General features: G+C 39.4%; 1 protein-coding gene across 1 annotated transcript; it reads left to right on the top strand.

Annotated features, from left to right (window-relative positions):
• The first annotated feature begins 17,011 nt into the window (after nt 1-17,011).
• On the top strand, nt 17,012-17,416 carry LOC138897884 (uncharacterized). The gene has a single exon (XM_070183905.1). The coding sequence runs from the start codon at nt 17,012-17,014 to the stop codon at nt 17,414-17,416; it is 405 nt and encodes a 134-aa protein (XP_070040006.1).
• The last annotated feature ends 2,052 nt before the right edge of the window (nt 17,417-19,468 follow it).

Raw genomic sequence — 19,468 nt, 5'->3', positions numbered from 1 at the left:
ATTAAGATATAAAAAGAATATTGAAATCTTTCCTTCTATTGTTGGGGATTCTCTTACTTTAGAACATAGCCAAAAATGTACACACATGATACTCCATATGTTCAACAACATGAAGTATGTCATTATCATAAGAAGTGCTTAGTTCTTGTTCAAAGATTTAGAAGGAGCAAAAGTTGTTCTTGGCAAGCTCAAGTAAAAGTGTTTGATAAATTCGTCAAATAAGGTATGTTAAGGCTATCCCTTCTTTTCTTTTGGCATGTTCCATATAATACAAACAAAACGAGCAAACGCGCAACTTTCACAAATGACTTTATTCTTAAAAATACTAGGGGTGCCTATGTTCTTGATTCCCCATGTGTCTTATTATTATATCTTCTGTTCATGGGTCTCAGAAAAATACGTAGTTGATAAAGCTTATCAGAGAGATCTTATTGACTTACTTCATTATGCATTGTATTCATTTATACATGTACATTGATCCATGATCAGATAGCGTTATATACATGTATATTATATGTATATGGGATATGGAGAAAGGTTATGGCGTTATATACGCACCACCACCTGATCAGTTAGTATATGTTGATGATTTTGCCCACAGTGGCCGAGATGATATGACGGAATACCCTCAGAGGCTTGATGATGTTATCTACGCATATACATATGCATGATATGATATTTATACGCATATGGATGACACTATAAATATTTCATGATTCACAGAGCTATTCAGACTTACAGGTTGAGTCTTTTCCTCCATGTTTCTTTCATGTCTATTATATACTGCTTTCGTACCTTGCATACTTAGTACTTTATTTGTACCGATGTCCCTTTTTTCTGGGAACGCTGTGTTTCATGTCCGTAGGTCCTGATAGATATGTTGAGAGTACTCCAAGTAGGCTATCAGCTCAGCGGAAGGTGTTGGTGCACTCCATTTGCTTCGGAGTTGTCTATTTGGTCAGTATGATTTGGACATATATTGATTGGTATGGCAGGGCCCTGTCCCCACCTTTATGATATTTATCTATTGTTAGAGGCTTGTAGACAAATGTCATGTATATAGATACTTGTATGGCCTTATCGGCCTGTGTTTTGAGTATATAAAGGATCATGTTGGCCTTATAGGCCTGTACGTCATATGTAAAAGTCGGTATATCATGACAACCTTTCTGGTTTATCTACCTATGATAGTACGATATGAAAGATACGTTACGTTGGTGCTCGGTTGAGTAAGGCACTAGGTGCCCGTCGTGACCCATTGGTTTGGGTCGTGACAGGTTTCCTTAAACCGGAGCCACTTCTTCATCTACCATATCTTCATCAATGGCTCCAGGAGGAAATTCACCAATGTCATTGTTGTTCGCCATTGGTAACCTACAATAAGCACACATGAATCAAAGTATCACGTAGAAAATATAAGAACTCAAAAAAACACACAATAACAAAGTAACACAAGAACACCGTACTCCCCGGCAACGGCGCCAAAAATCGGTGACGTCCAATCCTACACTCTATATTAAAGTAGTACGGCCGTTAGCAATAATAAACCCAACAAAGGTTGAGGTCGAATCCCACAAGGAGTAGATGTGTGTTAGAGTGTCTAAATTTGTGCAAACTCAATAATTTTTAATATAATCTTCAAACAAAGAGTGGTTGTTCAATTACTTCTAAAATTACTTCTAAACTTACTATGAAAACTAGTCTAGGAATTTTATCAAATACTTGGAATGCGGGAAAAGATGTAGTTGTAACAAATAAGATAAAGGCGCTAGGATTGCTTCCCCTTCGTGTAGGCTATGCTTTTGGGTATATAAATATTCAATTCTAGTTAATTAAGAATGTGTTACCGCCTCAATTTCTATTCCACCAACTTAATGTCTTCCAACACTTAAAGAGGTTTTTACCCCAAGTTACTCTTCCAAGTCAGCTAAGGCGCAATGATGAACAATTGATTAGCCCAAGTAAAAATCACACTATTCCTAGTAAGATTTCATTAATCAAGTGATTAACCTACTTAATTCCTTGCTAATTACCTTGTACCTAAGCTAAGTTCCACTCTTCCAAGTTAGAACAAGCAAAATAGGCATGGATTTGGTGTTTGCAACCACATAATCAATCAATAAAGCATGAAGTAATTAGATAACACAAAGTTTAATCAAATATAGAACTAATATTAATAACCCAAAAATATAACCACGCTTAGGGTTCACAATCCTAGCTTAATAAACTTAGCTAGACATATTAAGGAAGAAAAATACAAAAAGAGATAAAAATCTAAACATAATAGCTAAAGAGGACAGAAAGATTGTATAGAACAATGGTGAAGTCACCCCCAAATTCCTCAAAGAAGAATCCCAAAAGTTGCTACACAAAGTATTCTAGCCAAAAAGATGCCCTAGAATGACTTAAAACAGCTATTTATACTAAGTCCCAAAAGTGGACAAAATTACCTTGTCGGGCCAACCGTGAGGTCAACCGTGAGATGCAGCTGAACCGTAACGAATTCCAGAAACTTCATTTCTTCAACCCTTAAAGCTTCTCTTGAACCGTGTCCAACGGTTAGAGCAACCGCGTCCAACGGTCTACCTAAAAGTCTTTATGCTTCAACGTTTTTCCAATCGTTTCTCTAAAGTGATATCTTCTTACCCATTTTTTATTTTCTCCAATTCCAAAGTTCTCACACAACTTCAAAACCTGAAAATACACCATTCAAAGAACAATTATCTAATTTATTCCAACAAATGGGGCATTAAACTCTATCAAAACATAAGAATAATTAGCTAGCTAACGAATCAACTCTAGCCATAACATTCTCAAACTAACATCAAATGGGCACGTGCGCCAAGGAAAGGGTTGCTTTTCAAATTCATTATCCTACAGCTTCTTGCATTCCTGAAAGAGCAAGATAGATCAACCTCAATTTCAGCGACGTAAGTTAGTTGTCTGGCTATCATAGTCTCCTTTATTTACAAGGTAAGCTCATTGACGAAACCTGCATCCACATCATTCAGGACTACATTAAGCAAGTTTTAGACTCCAGAAACAAAATGATCGTGTAGATTAGAGGGTGGGTAAATATTTAGACAACCCAAAGACGGAGTGATCAGAGGGCCACTTTTAAAAGGATAATATTAGATTGAAACCAGTAACATATTGCAATTAGGGTACCCCTCAGGTAATCATACAATTCTAGCTATGAGTTTTAACACATCACAATAAAATGTACAAAAGAAAACTATTCTCGATTCTTTATGATAGAAAAACTAATTGGATCAATATTAGAACATATTCAGTAAGAAACTATCCGACAACCCAGAAGAAAAAACATAGAAGAGGAGAAAATACCGTTTGCAGCGGAAAGTGGATACAGAGAGAGGAACAAGAGACCTTCGAAGGGGAGGAACATGACTTTGTACAGCTTAGGACTTGATTCCTATTATCGCTTGAGTTTTGGAGCACCCACGAAGTCCCTGTGGGTATAGATGATCAAGTACCGTTATAAAGATCCATATTTTCATGTACATAGGTTCTCTACATTTTGGTACTCTTCTCGTACACATGGTTTGTTCCACCATATCAATAATACTACATTAAAATATATATTTTTTTTTAAAAAGAAAGAAAAAACAAGAGAAAGAAGAAGAAGAAGATAGGACAGATACATTCTCAACTTAAATTAGTTGCCTAATCTACAATATTTTCAGTGCAAAATCATTAACAAAAACCGCATCTACATCATCCAGCACTACGTTGAACAAGTACTAAGCTCAAGAATCTGCTTACCTAAAAAAATTACTAAACTCAAGAATTAAAATGATTGTACAGATAAGCTGAGTAAATATTTAGCAGTCAGAACATAGAGTACTGAGAGGACTATTGCTAATGGGGTAACGTCGGATTGAAACCAGTATCTCATTGACTCAAGACCCATACACCTATTGTAATCATAGAATACCAGCTAAATTTTATCCCTACCTCTCGGCTCCAAGTATCCGGTTCTATCCATTATCAAATGTTGTGTCCCACAACTATAGGCAACTGTGTAGAGAAAGGTTTTTGACTAAGGAACGTTACCCACATCAAGTGTAATATGAACTGGAATTGAAAAGGAAGGGAGACGCTCCACCTAATGGTTAATCAACAAGGGAGATAAAGTGGCAAACTACTATTGCCCTTGGGAGAGAAGGATTAGGGTGTGGAGTAAAAGGAAAATTACCAAATCAAGGGGGAAAAGAGCATAAGGAATCAGAAACATTTTCCAACCAAATAATATTTATCTTAGACTAACCATAGCAGGATCATAAATCTAAAATCAAGTCATGATATTTCATTCCATTTCTAAGAAAGTAGAGAGCCAAATGTGTCACAACCCAAAATCTCACCCGTCGTGATGGTGCCTATCTCGATACGCAAGCCGACACTCTCGATAAACTCCTGTATCTTTTAAGTTTAAAAACATAATGATTAAATTCAGAAGAAGAAAATTCATATATACTTATATAAAAACTCTCAAAACCCGGTGTCACTGAGTACATGAGCATCTAATATGAATACAAGTCTGAAAAATATGGTCTATAATAGTCTGAGACCAAATACAGTAAACAAAGAGATAGGGAAGGAGAGGCAAGATCTGTGAAACACGGCAGCTACCTCAAAATCTCTGGAAAAGCAACTGCGTGAAAGAATCAACACCCACTATGTCCAGAAACACCTGGATCTGCACATAAAGTGCAGGGTGTAGTATGAGTACAACCAACTCAACAAGTAATAATAATAAATAAGGAACTGAAGATAGTGACAAGTTACACAGTTATAATTCACTTTCGGTAATTCCAGCAAAGAATAGACATGCTTCCAAATCCAACAGTTTAAGTCAAATCAATTTTATACAGTTCAAATTCATATAATCCGAATAATAAAATCTTTCAGAAAATTTCACAACAATGACAGATAGCAGCTAAGTGCAACAACAAATGCAAAGCAAGAATGGCCTCTCAGGGCAACAGTCACTCCACTCGTCACAACAACTCAACCACTCGGCTCTCAACCCTCAGCACTCACACTCAATGGGTACCCGCGCTCACTAGGGGTGTTCAAACTCCGGAAGGGCTCCTACAGCCCAAGCGCTATAATCTGTACGGACAACTCATGTGCTATAATATCCCGCACGGATAACTCACGTGCTATAGTATAATATCTAGATCCATACGGATAACTCACGTGCTGCACGGACAACTCACGTGCTATAATATAATATAAGGATCCGCACGGATAACTCACGTGCTACAACATAATCTCTCACAATCAGGACCTCGGCCTCGATCAATCACAAATCTCTCCAATCTCTCAGGCTCTCAAAAATCATGAAATTAGCCCAAACAACAATGATATGATGCATCAGTAATGAACAATAGAGACTGGGAAAAAATAATCAAGTAAATTGTGACTAAATACAAGACAACAATTAAGCAGATAGTTCAACGTGTACACGACCTCTGTGGGTCCCAACAGAACCAACATATAGCCCAAACATGGTTTCTAACATGACTTACAGTCAAATTTACATAACACATAGAGAGCATATAGCTAACAACAAGTTATTCAACTTTACAGTTTCACGGGACGGACCAAGTCATAATCCCCTCGGTGTACACCCACACGCCCATCACCTAGCATGTACGTCACCTCCAAAGTAATCACATGACACAAAAATCCGGGGTTTCATACCCTCAAGGCCAGATTTAAAACTCTTACTTATCTCAGAGCGTGAAATTCTTTACTCTGCTATGCCTTTGCCTCGAAAATCGGCCTCTGAATGCCTCGAATCTAGTCACAAATAATTTGTTTCAGTAAATAAAATTTATTGGAATTAATTCCATAAGAAAATGCAATTTTTCCAACAAAATCCGAAATTTAGCTCAAAATTGCCTGTGGGGCCCACATCTCTGAACCCGATAAAAGTTAAAAAAATCCGAAAGCCTATTCAACCACGAGTCTAACCATACCAATTTTACCAAAATCCGACATCAACTCGACCTCCAAATCATCCAATCTTATTTCCAAATCCCTAGGCCCAAATTCTCGATTTACACCTCAAAAATACGTAATCTAGTCGGATTATTCGATGATAATTCAATATTATGGAGTAGAAATGATTACAAGTGACTTACCTCAAGATTTCCCATGATTTATCGCCTCACCCGCTTTTGGAAATGTCAAAAATGATACAATTTCTCGAACCCTTCTATTTTGTACACTGCCTAGTGCTTTCGCACCTGCGGCCATATTTTTCGCATCTCTGGAAATCACTTAGCCTAGCTGCCTCCGCTTCTGCGAGCCTTGGACCGCATCTGCGCCTTCGCAGGTGCGGAAAATTCTATTGCAGTTGCGCGCCTGCCAGCACCTGCGCCCGTCCTCCCGCTTCTGCGCAACATGAGCCGCACATGCGGCATCGCACCTGCGGCCAATATCTCGCAGGTGCGATTACACCAGAAGACAAAATTTTTCCAGATTTCTTCGAAGTCCGAATTTGATCTGTTAACCATCCGAAACTCACCCGAGACCCTCGGGACCTTAATCAAATACATCAACATGTCCTAAAACATCATACAAACTTAGTTGAGCCCTCAAATCACATCAAACAGTGCTAAAACCACGAATCATATCCCAATTCAAGCCTAATGAACTTTGAAACTTCCAATTTCTACAAATGATGCCGGAACCTATCAAATCAAATCCGATTGACCTCAAATTTTTCACACAAGTCATAAATGACATAACGGAGGTATTCAAATTTTCAGAATTGGATTTCGACAAAAAGACAACCCCCCGGTCAAACTTCCCCAAAATTCAACTTTCGACATTTCAAGCCTAATTCCACTACGGACCTCCAAATAATTTTCTAGGCACGCTCCTAAGTCCGAAATCACCATACGGAGCTATTGGAATCATCAAAATTCAAATCCGATATCGTTTACACATAAATCCACATCCTGTCACTTTTCTATCTTAACATTTTCAATTATGAGACTAAGTGTCTCATTTCACTCTGAATTCTTTCCGGACCCGAACCAACCAACTCGATATATCATAATATAGTTGAGAAGCACAAAGGAAGCATAAATGGGGAAAACGAGGCTATAACTCTCAAAACGACCGGCCGTGTCGTTACTTCCTCCCCCACTTAAACATGCATTCGTCCTCGAACGTGCTAGGAGTTGTTTCCAGACCATCAAATTACTATTCCATCTTACCATGCACGTACCCGGGGGTGATCCCACGCCACCCTATTCCATAGATCTGACAGCACAACACAATTGAAGATCATTAATTTAACCTTAGCCCTAAAACCTTGGAGCCAAATTTCTAACATCCAGAATTCTTTTCAAGACCCGAATCTCACATCCACACACTGTATAAGACTGAACGAGCTGCATGGATTCATAATTATAACCTCGGATATAATCAACTAATATTTTACACAACTCGCATGCTCGTGGCACCATTCCTGATAACAGTAACTACTCCAAAATCAACCAAGTAATAGTATTAAACACGCAAAATCTCATAATCTCTTATCAGATCAGCACGTCATGGAGCTCTCTCGCCCCAACCAGAACCATAATCCCTTTCTTAGCCGACTTTCAATGTTATCTTCCCAAATATACCGAAATCAAATCTGACAGTACCCATTCTGGGTCCAATGACCTTATATTATTAAACATAACTATCCCACAGACATGCCATACCAATATAACTCAAAGCCACAAACTGTGCCATCCATGCGCCAATACGCAATAATTCAAATATATTTAGTCATGGAAAATGACTCAAATGAGAGAACTGCCTCGCTAGATAAACAAGTACCGCCACAAAGAAATGCTGAAAACCCATCACACCGAAGAACCATCACACGATTCTAACGCAAGGTTTATACCTTAACATAACTCTGCTGCAATGCATGCCCCCATCCAAATGTTGGTCCATATTATCTACCTCGAGCCACCCTGCTCAAAATCAATAACGACGGAGAGGAAAATGACAAAAATGCCACACAAAGCCTGAAAGAACATAACCAATACTCAATCGATCATGCAATACCCAAATACTCATCTCGCTCAAATTCTGCCATAAGGCCCCCAATAGATCTGCACCATGTGTGCATATAACCAATGAAACACAACTTCTTGTAGCATAGAAGAGTAACTCACAGATCATTTCAGACCACGAATAAGTTCAACATCAACTGAATGGCACATCACTCAATAATAGCAGTATGGAGCCAACCAGTCAGACTCGGTGTAGAATACATACCCTAATTAGACTTGCCAATGGACCCCAAATCAACTCCGGTCTCCCACAAATAGATAAATAATCCTCTGAAAGTCAATAATGACTGAATCATAACACATACTATCATCTGGCTAGCTTCGGCCATGACTTCATAATCCATATCCATGAAATAATCTGCTCCTAAGAACTCACAGTCTCCAAATCTATAGAACACACGAATCACCATATATGATCCCAACTCCACTGCCGAATGTCTAACACATCTTTCATACACGATCATCCCACGAGAAATACTTCTATAATTCTCTCATGCCATATAGAAAAATTTGAATATCAGCAGTCGATCAACCAGGAGAGTGCCGCAATACCAATGAATTATCCATGAATCAAAACACATTGCCCCTTTTGAAATGTATACTTTCATCAGGCCATACCGATTAGTAATATCATTTACCTAGTCATCTGAAACCGTCCATGTTGCCTACAAATTTATGTCCTTCCCTTCAAAACTGAACTGTGACCTTGCACCTGTAAATCTCAATCTCACACAATAGACCGCGTCTACCATGCCATCCTGTGAAGAGTACAAGAATCTCATAATCACACTGAGTCACAAGCAGAATACATACTCGATTAATCAGAAACCTTTCATTTGATCTCCTCCCGGAGAAAATCCCAATACGCAACATATTCCTCACGCCGGCAGGAAATATACTCCTCGAACCATGGTAAAAACCATTGAGAACTCTTCAAAACCCATTTGCACACAACCAAGCTATTAGAACCGAATATATCTAAATCAACCCAGCCACGCAGGTCGCCAAATCCAAGAGTATTGCCACAAAGCACCTGTAGAAACCCCCCACATCATAAGCACCCAAAAGAACCGATCATATCTATTACCATGTTGTCCTATTTCTTCGAGTCCCTTCCGAATTTGTCTTCAGCTTGATACTTATCTTTGCTAAATCGCCACGATATTTAGCCACAACTCACCCCACAAACTGTAGCATAGAATCACAATGCCCTACGGCCCTTAAGCCGTTGTATTCTTCTTAAGCACCTTCATAAATACCCCAACAGCAACACTCACTCTGAAAATACCTTATGCGAATTTAAAATTGTTCTTCTTACCTTCCCTATACTAAAATGTAGAATCCATTGTCATACAAAATTTTCGTAAGTCCAAGCACCATCAAATGCAAATCTCAGATTTTATCCATACACAAGTCTGGAGAAATTCTCGTTTGCTATATATAAATCTTGAACCCATTAGAACCTTCTAAAGAGTCCTCCACTCTGCTCAAATCTAAATTGCCCCGCCCGAATGGGTCGAAAGACACGTGTTCCCTTAGCTTGACCACACTTAAAGAAGTAACCCTGCCTTAACGTCATCAATCAAATTCATACTTCATGCGTACTACATCCAACAATAACAAATCGATCACCCCATGATTTTCATATACTCATAAAGTGCAATATAACCTGCATTCAAGAATTTCTTTACTCGAGTCATCCTCGGTCTCAACCTCTGCAAGTTATAACTAATCCACAAGTATGCCTAGTACCAAAACTAAAATTTAATACATAACCATGAAATCAAATCATCAATAGCAAGCTCCCCCACTTAGCTTTAAGCTGCAATTATATAAAATTAGAACACGCAAGGATTTCTCCTTCTCAATTACCAAAATCTCACATTGTTAACCCGCCAGACTTCTCGAAGTCTTTTGTTAAGTTTTTCATGAACATTCTGAATCACCAGCCACAAATTCCACTCGTAAGGACATTACCGAACATATGAGTCCAAATGTACAGATTACAACTGAAGCTACCGAGCCTAAGCTGCGGTCTAAACTTGGCCTCAAGTCCTCCAGACTGGCCCACCACCAAAACACATAATACACCTCTTGAACCTCATTCATAGAATCACAAGTCGGCGACGCACAACTAATACCGAGCGCTCATATACGCATACGAAATGAGTGGAAGGAATTCAAAGAGTTATGTTTCAAGAAGAATCAATTCCCCACGATAGAATACAAGAAAGTGAAATTTTCCTAAGGGTTTGGCAGTCTCTCAAAGATACGTACAGACGTCTCCGTACAGATCCGCAAGACTCTACTAAACCTGTTCATGACTCGTGAGACCTATGTTACCTAGAGCTCTAATACCAACTTGTCACGACCCAAAATCTCATCCGTCGTGATGGCGCCTATCTCGATACTAGGCAAGCCGACACTCTCGATAAACTCCCGTATCATTTAAGTTTAAAAACATAATGGTTAAATTCAGCGGAAGAAAATTCATAAATACTTATATAAACACTCCCAAAACCCGGTGTCACTGAGTACATTAGTATCTAATATGAATACAAGTCTAGAAAATACTATCTATAATAGTCTGAGACCTAATACAGTAAACAAAGAGATAGGGAAGGAGAGGCGAGGTCTGTGAAATACGGCAGCTACCCCAAAATCTCCGAAAAAGAAACTGCTCGAAAGAATCAATACCCGATATGTCCAGAAACACCTGGATCTGCACAAGAAGTGCAGGGTGTAGTATGAGTACAACCAACTCAGCAAGTAACAATAATAAATAAGGAACTGAAGATAGTGAAGACCTACACAGTTATAATTCACTTTCAGTAATTCCAGTAAAGAATAGACATGCTTCCAAATCCAGCAATTTAAGTCTAATCAATTTTATATAGTTCAAGTTCATATAATCCGGATAATAAAATCTTGCAGAAACTTTCACAACAATGACAGATAGAAGCTAAGTGCAACAATAAATGCAAAGCAAGTACATCATCTCAGGTCAACAATCACTCCATTCGTCACAACAACTCAACCACTCGGCTCTCAGACCTCAACAATCACACTCAATGGGTACCTGTGCTCACTAGGGGTACTCAGACTCCGGAGGGGCTCCTACAGCCCAAGCGCTATAATCCGCATAGACAACTCACGTGCTATAATATCTCGCAAGGATAACTCACGTGTTGCACGGACAACTCATGTGCTATAGTATAATATTTGGATCCGCACGGACAACTCACATGCTATAATATAATATAAGGATCTACACGGACAACTCACGTGCTATAACATAATATCTCACAATCAGGCCCTCGGCCTCGCTCAGTCATAAATCTTTGCAGTCTCCCGGGCTCTCAAAAATCATGAAATCAGCCCAAACAACAATGATATGATGCATCAATAATGAACAATAGAGACTGGGAGAAAATAATCAAGTAAACTGTGACTGTGAACAAGACAATAATTAAGCAGATAGTTCAATGTGTACACGACCTCTGTGGGTCCCAACAGAACCAACATATAGCCTAAACATGGTTTCTAACATGACTTACAGTCAAATTTACACAACACATAGAGAGCATATAGCTAATAACAAGTTATTCAACTTCACAGTTTCACGGGACGTACCAAGTCACAATCCTTTCGGTGCACGCCCACACGCCTGTTACCTAGCATGTGCGTCACCTCCAAAATAATCACATGACACAAAAATATGGGGTTTCATACCCTCAGGACCAGATTTAAAACTGTTACTTACCTCAGAGCGTAAAATTCTTCACTCTGCTATGCCTTTACCTCATAAATCGGCCTCCGAATGCCTCGAATCTAGTCACAAATAATTCGTTTCAGTCAATAAAATTTATTGAAATTAATTCCATAAGAAAATGCAAATTTTCCAACAAAATTCGAAATTTAGCTCAAAATTGCCCGTGGGGCCCATGTCTCGGAACCCGACAAAAGTTACAAAATCCGAAAGCCTATTCAACCACGAGTCTAACCATACCAAATTTACCAAAATCTAACATCAACTCGACCTCCAAATCATCCAATCTTATTTCCAAATCCCTAGGCCTAAATTCCCGATTTACACCTGAAAAATATGTAATCTAGTCGGATTATTCAATTATAATTCAATATTATAGAGTAGAAATGATTACAAGTGACTTACCTCAAGATTTCCCATGATATCTCGCTAAAAAATCATCTCACCCGCTTTTGGGAATATAAAAAATGATAAAATTTCTCGGACCCTTCTGTTTTGTACACTGCCTAGTGCTTTCACACCTGCGGTCCCTCTTCTGCGGTGAAACATCGCATCTGCGGAAATCACTTAGCCCAGCTGCCCCCGCTTCTGCGAGCCTTGGACCGCATCTGCGCCTTTGCAGGTGCGGAAAATTCCATCGCACTTGCATGTCTGCCCGCACTTGCGCCCGTCCTCCCTCTTTTGCGCAAGCTCTTCTGCGCAACATGAGCCGCATCTGCGGCCAATATATCGCAGGTGCGATTACACCAGAAGACAGAATTTTCCCAAATTTCTTCTAAGTCCGAATTTGATCCATTAACCATCAGAAACTCACCCGAGATCCTCGGGACCTTAACCAAATACACCAACATGTACTAAAACATCATACGAACTTAGTCGAGCCCTCAAATCACATCAAACAATGCTAAAACCATGAATCATACCCCAATTCAAGCCTAATGAACTTTGAAACTTCCAATTTCTACAAACGACGCCGGAACCTATCAAAAAAAGTTCGATTGACCTCAAATTTTGCACACAAGTCATAAATGACATAACGGAGGTATTCAAATTTTCAGAATTGGATTTCGACCCCCGATATCAAAAAGTCAACACCCGGTCAAACTTCCCAAAAATTCAACTGTCGGTATTTCAAGCCTAATTCTACTACGGAATCATCAAAATTCAAATCCGAGGTCGTTTACACATAAGTCCACATCCTGTCACTTTTCTAACTTAACATTTTCAATTATGAGACTAAGTGTTTCATTTTACTCCGAATTCTTTCTGGACCCAAACCAACCAACCCGATATATCATAATATAGCTGAGAAGTACAAAAGAAAATAGAAATGGTGAAAACGAGGCCATAACTATCAAAACGACCGGCCGGGTCGTTACAAAATGTGGGATGAAGAACAGACAATAAACATCATCTTTAAGTCTCCCTTTTCCTTTTCCAGTAAGACAAAAAACTTAATAAAGATATTGTTATGAATATTATTGATGACATAGGTGACACCTTGGCAGCCACGGAGGACAAGAATAATCAACATACTGCCACTGCTATCAAGAAGAGCGAGCGTGTAAAAATTCTCTCTAGAAAGTTAGCGGATTTTATTGTTGAGACTGGGAAAATAAAACGAGTAGAGAGGAATGTTCCAAGCAGCATGTGAAGGACCAAAGTTAGTTATAAGTATTCAGTAGTAGGCTTTACTAAGGCAGGCTATTTTGTTGCTGAAAGTTTCTATCTTCTCACCTCCTTCTGTTAACTCTTTTCTCATCCCCATTCTTCTCCTTTCATTATCTGTGGGTTCCTTACTATATGTTGCAATTTCCATTATTAGGCTATTGTAATTTTGTTTGAGAAGTTCAAGACTATCAACTAGTTCTATTATTTGTGAGTTGTTATTTAGATTATTTCATTTGTGCTTTCATCCAGTGGTCTTTCAATATGGAGGACCAACAATTACTCAAAGCATTCATAGATGATTTTATTTAGGATTCAATTAGGGAAGTGAAGGATTTGTTGTCCAAGGAAATGACGGAGATACGTGAGCTACTAATGGAGGTCATGGCACATAAAACTCCGGAATAAATTAAGTTGCGAGATCCAGCAATGGAGACCGCTCGACTGGAATATGTATCAGGGACCGTCATCCTCCGGCACAAACTAGCATCGGTGGAATTCGGTCGATTCCATAGTGAAAATCCAGAGGCTTGGATATTCCAAGAAGAACGCTATTTATATTTCTATCGAATTGAGACCGATCAATAGTTGACCATGGCATCATTCTATCTCGACGACGAAGCTCTCGAATGGTATCATTGGTTATTCCGAAACAAATTACTGGTGGATTGGCCGCATTTGGCAGAGAAAGTGAGGATTCTCTTTAAGCAAAAGGGACTCGAGTCGGTGGAGGGAAGGTTATAAAAACTCCGGCAGGTCACCACCATGATAGAATTACTGGGCAGGTTTGAAGCAACCTCTAATGAGATTGATGACATCTCAGAATAGTTGATGGTGAAGCTCTTTATTTATGGGCTTAGGGAGGATATTAAAAATTTGGTACTGAGCCACCAGCCCAAAACTTTTGAGGATTCCCTTATACAGGCCTACATCCACGAGCGTAGAATCCCTGCAGAGAAAGGTCCGGTCCAACCCGCTTTCGCCAACAAAGCGGCTCCTCTGTTGCCCAGCCCTAATCAAAACTCCTCTGCACCCTTCGTTCCAGTCACATCGATTCCACAAGGCTTGGCTCGTCCACCTCTCAAACGCCTCACACATGCAGAGATTCAAAGTCGACATGAGAGTGGGTTGTGTTATTATTGTGAGGAAAAATACACTACCGGCCACAAGTGCAAGTCCCGACCTCAGTTGCTTCTTCTCACTGATGGTTCCGATATTGAGCCTATCTTACCGGAGCAATTAGTCTCTGATGATCTCTTGGCGGAAGAATTACAGATACTAGAAGTTCAAGAGCAGTCCGCTATATCGTATCACGTACTGGCAGGAGGTAATTCTTCATCCAAACTTCGATTCCTGGGATATGTGAATGGATATCCAGTCCAAGTTCTAGTAGACAGCGGAAGTGATCACAATTTTATTCAAACACGTGTATCTAAATTTCTTCAACTAACTGTTGAAAATGTTTCAAGTTTCTCTGTTATGATGGGAAGTAGACAACAATTACGGTGTGAGGGAGTTGTTCGCCAAGTTCCGCTCGCAATTCAAGGATGTAGTCTCATCCTTGATCTGTATGAGTTACCTATGCATGGTGTGGATATAGTTCTCGTTGTTTCATGGCTCTCCACACTGGACAGGGTGGTAACAGATTATGTTGAGCGTCTCTTTGAATTCACATGGCATGGGTCAACTATAAGTAGGAAGGGTGATAGCCTGAATGCAGCACATCCCGTTCAATTACACAACCTATTAAAGTATGCTTCCATTGATGCAGTCTCTTTATATTATTGCTTGCAATTAGTACATGATGATTCAAATCACACAGAGTCACAGGATCAAGAATTGATTGGTATTCTAGTAGAATTTGCTGTTGTGTTTCAAAAGCCTCAAGTATTTCCCCTACCCCAACCGCAGGACCATGCTATATATTTGAATCTAAGGGCTGAACTAGTTGATGTCAAGCCATACCGTTACCCTTATTTTTAGAAGCAAATTATGGAGCAATTAGTCACTGATATGCTCAATGATGGGGTTATCAGGTCTATCACAAGTCCATTCACATCCCCGATATTGTTGGTTCGTAAGAAGGACGGCACATGGATGCTTTACGTAGACTACAGGGCTCTTAATTCTATCACTGTCCGGGATAGATTTCCAATTCCCTCAATCGATGAATTGTTTGATGAGTTGCACGGGGTAATTTATTTTTCGAAGCTTGACTTGCTATCCAGTTATCATCATATTAGAGTCAGGTTGGATGATGTCGCTAAAACTACATTTCACACATATGATAGGCATTATGAACATCGTGTTATGTCGTTCGGCTTGTCTAATGCCTCATCTACATTCCAGGAAACTATGAATGAGGTATTCAGACCTTACCTACATCATTTTGTATTAGTATTTTTTAATGATATTCTCGTGTATAGTCCGTCCTAGGAAGAGCACCTTAGCCATTTGCGCTCTGTTTTGCTTGTGTTACGACAACATCAACTGGTGGCGAAGTGTACCAAATGCTTGTTTGGGCAAACTTATGTGGATTACCTAGGTCACGTGATATCAGATAAAGGTCTTAGTGTGGATCCGACCAAAATTACAGCCATTCAACAATGGGCTATTCCTAAGAATGCTAAGGAGGTTCGAAGTTTTCTTGGACTTGCGGGTTATTATAGGAGATTTATCCATCATTATGCTGCAATATCCCCCGTGATTCTCCATTGCGCCAATCTTTGCTCCATGAGTTTCACGACACTTTTATTGGGGGACACACTGGGGTGACTCGAACCTACCATCGTGTGGCCTCTAATTTATTTTGGAAGCACATGAGGCTAGATATTAAGAGTTTTGTGGCTTCTTTCCAAACCTGCCAACAGATGAAAGATTTACATCACCATCCGGCAGGCTTGTTGTAACCATTACCAATTTCTGACATGGTTTTTGAAGATATTGCAATGGATTTTATTACTTGTCTGCCTACCTCCAAGGGAAAGTCTACCATTCTAACTGTAGTTGATCGCTTAACAAAGTATGGCCAATTTATTCTTTTGCCTTCAACCTTCTCCGCAAGAACTGTTGTTGAAGCATTTTTATTGGGGTCGTTCGTCTCCATGGACCCCCCAAAACCATTGTTACTGATCGAGATCCAAGGTTTCTACATGCTCTTTGGCATGAAATCAACCATTTTCAAGGCACGTCATTGACCATAAGTACGGTGTACCACCCTCAGACTGACGGACAATCTGAAGATATTAACAAGTGTGTCGAGAAGTACCTCCATTGTTACATTGCTAATACACCACACAATTAGGTCGCCATGTTACTGTGGGTGAAATATTGGTACAACACGGCATATCAGACCTCCGTGGGTATGTCTCCCTTCAAGGCACTTTATGGATGAGATCCTGCTCCTATAGCTCGATACATACTAGGTAGCAGCCCCAGTGAGCTAGTTGAAGCATACTTTGTGGACATGGACAAAATTCTAGCCTTGCTTAAGCTAAATATTCTTAAGGCACAGCCTTGTATGAAGAATTTGGCTGACAAACATCGTACTGAACTTGAATTTTCCGAAAGGGACTGGGTGTTTGTCAAGTTTAAGCCTTATCGTCAAAATTCAGTGTGTATGCTGCAACACCCCAAACTGGGCAGGCGTTACTTTGGGCCTTTTCACGTTCTTAAGCGCATTGTCCAGGTGGCGTACAAGCTGGAATTGCCGGACGCATCTCGAATCCACCATGTCTTCCATGTCTATATGCTTAAGTATTGTATTGGTGAACCTGCTCAACAAGTTACGCCTTTGCAACTCACTGATTTCATCCCTCCCAGTAATGAAGGTCCAGGTCTACTGAACCTTGAGGACAAGGTTCTTACGTAGGAAGGGAGTATTGTTATGAATACTACTGATGACATAGGCGACACCTTGGCATCCACGGAGGATAAGAATAATCAACCTGCTGCCACTGTTGAAAATTCCCTCGAGAAAGTTAGCGGATTTTGTTGTTGAGGCTGGGAAAAGAAAATGTGTAGAGAGGCATGTGCCAAGAAGCATGTGAAGGGTCAAAGTTAGTTATAAGTAGTCAGTAGTAGGCTTTACTGAGGCAGGCTATTTTGTTGCAGAAAGTTTCTATCTTCTCACCTCCTTTTGTTAACTATGTTCTCATCCCCATTCTTCTCCTTTCATTATCCGTGGGTTCCTTACTATCTGTTGTAATTTTCATTACTAGGCTATTGTAATTTTGTTTGAGAAGTTCAAGAATATCAGTTAGTTCTATTATTTGTGAGTTGTTATTTAGATTGTTTCAGATACTGCAAAATATTAAAAGCCATTTGCCCTCCTTTAAATACCACCAAGAAATACTAGAGCTCATGTTGAATATCCAAGCTATCTTCATTAAAGATTATCCAAGTGATTAACCAAGATCGTAGGTCTTTGATAATCCTTAGCTTAAAATTCAATCAAGTGTCGAAATATCTAGTAGAGCATTGCAATTGCTAGACAGTTTTTCAGTGCTCTGTAGTTGGTTGCCTAGTACTACTCCAACTTGTACATGTAATAACTTTATAACAAGAAGGCCTTCCAATTACGTGAAATGCAAGTACTTTCTCCACGATTAGTTATTTGTCACCTCGTCTAGCATCGAGTACAATTACAAAACAGTTTAATTAAGCTCCACAAAAATTTTACCTTATGCATTGTGTATTCAACTTCAAGCTACACTTGTTACTTGGGAGCACCAGTGGAGCTCTTAGAATCATTTTGATGAGCACCACCCATAATTCCATCAGCTTCCAAGAGTCTACTTAAATGTTTATCATCCAGATGCTGCTGCAAAACAATTAATAGAAGCAAAATTTCAAAAAGTACATATTTACACATAAGAAACAAATAAACTGGATTGAGCTTAAAATTAAAAGAAAGTGACGAAATAGGAAGAAAATTGATTGAGAAAATTCTCTTTTTTGTATTGAATGATTCTGCACTGTACAGATTGTGTTTATATACAACAAGAGTGGAATTTAAAAGGAACCGCCTATGCTATGTGTACCTCAACTATTAGCTTAGATATAACAAACTAGAAGATAAATACAGATGATAAGCAAAAAATAATATTTACAACCTAAATTATGAATCTTCTTTCTACAACCTTCTCATAGACCCAAGACGAAAAGCCCAAAACGAATAAGATAGTTGGAGCCCAAAACTTTCCAACCAATATGTTATATGGTTCAGAGATAACATCCTTCAAACATAACACATACTTTGGTCCAAATCTAACCTAATCCCTTTCCTTTCTTAGAACCTTCGAGATTGATTTGAGAAACTCCATTGTTGCCATTTTCATCACCAACACCCCTTCTCAAGTTGGAGAGGGATGAAAGTACTCCCAACTTGCCTAACAATCGATGATAAAACGGGCCAGTAAGTGGTTTTATGAATAAATCGGCGAGCTGAGAAGAGGAGCGAACAAATGAGAGAGAAATCAAACCTGCCATAAACTGCTGACGAGCAAAATGACAAGCTCCACGTGCTTCGTTCTTTCGTGAAAGATGGGGGTTTTAGCTATGTGAATCGTGGCTTGGCTGTCAGAGTGAACAGAAACTGGAAGAGATATAGGAATAGACAAATCATCAAAGAGACTGACTAACCAGGTGAGCTCAGCTACTACACGTTGCATGGAGCGATACTCAGCTTTTGCAGAGCTGAGAGAAATTGAGGTTTGTTTCTTGGATTTCCAGTAAATAAGAGAAGATCCCAGCGATATGTAGAAACCATTGATAGATTTATGTGATTCTGGGCACGTTCCCCAATTAGAGTCACGGAAATCCAACAATTGATACGAAGGGGAAGAAAACATAAACAAGCCAAGACCAGGATCCTTTGATAAATATCGAAGGACACGAAGGGATGCTTGCATGTGAGGAACCC

This window comes from Nicotiana tomentosiformis, chromosome 8 (genome assembly GCF_000390325.3).
Source record: "Nicotiana tomentosiformis chromosome 8, ASM39032v3, whole genome shotgun sequence".
Lineage (NCBI taxonomy): Eukaryota > Viridiplantae > Streptophyta > Magnoliopsida > Solanales > Solanaceae > Nicotiana > Nicotiana tomentosiformis.
This window is presented reverse-complemented; position numbering and strand designations above follow the sequence as displayed.

What these genes read in the sequence shown, in the direction of transcription:
- LOC138897884 (XM_070183905.1), top strand. Translation starts at nt 17,012, where the DNA reads ATGGACAAAATTCTAGCCTTGCTTAAGCTAAATATTCTTAAGGCACAG.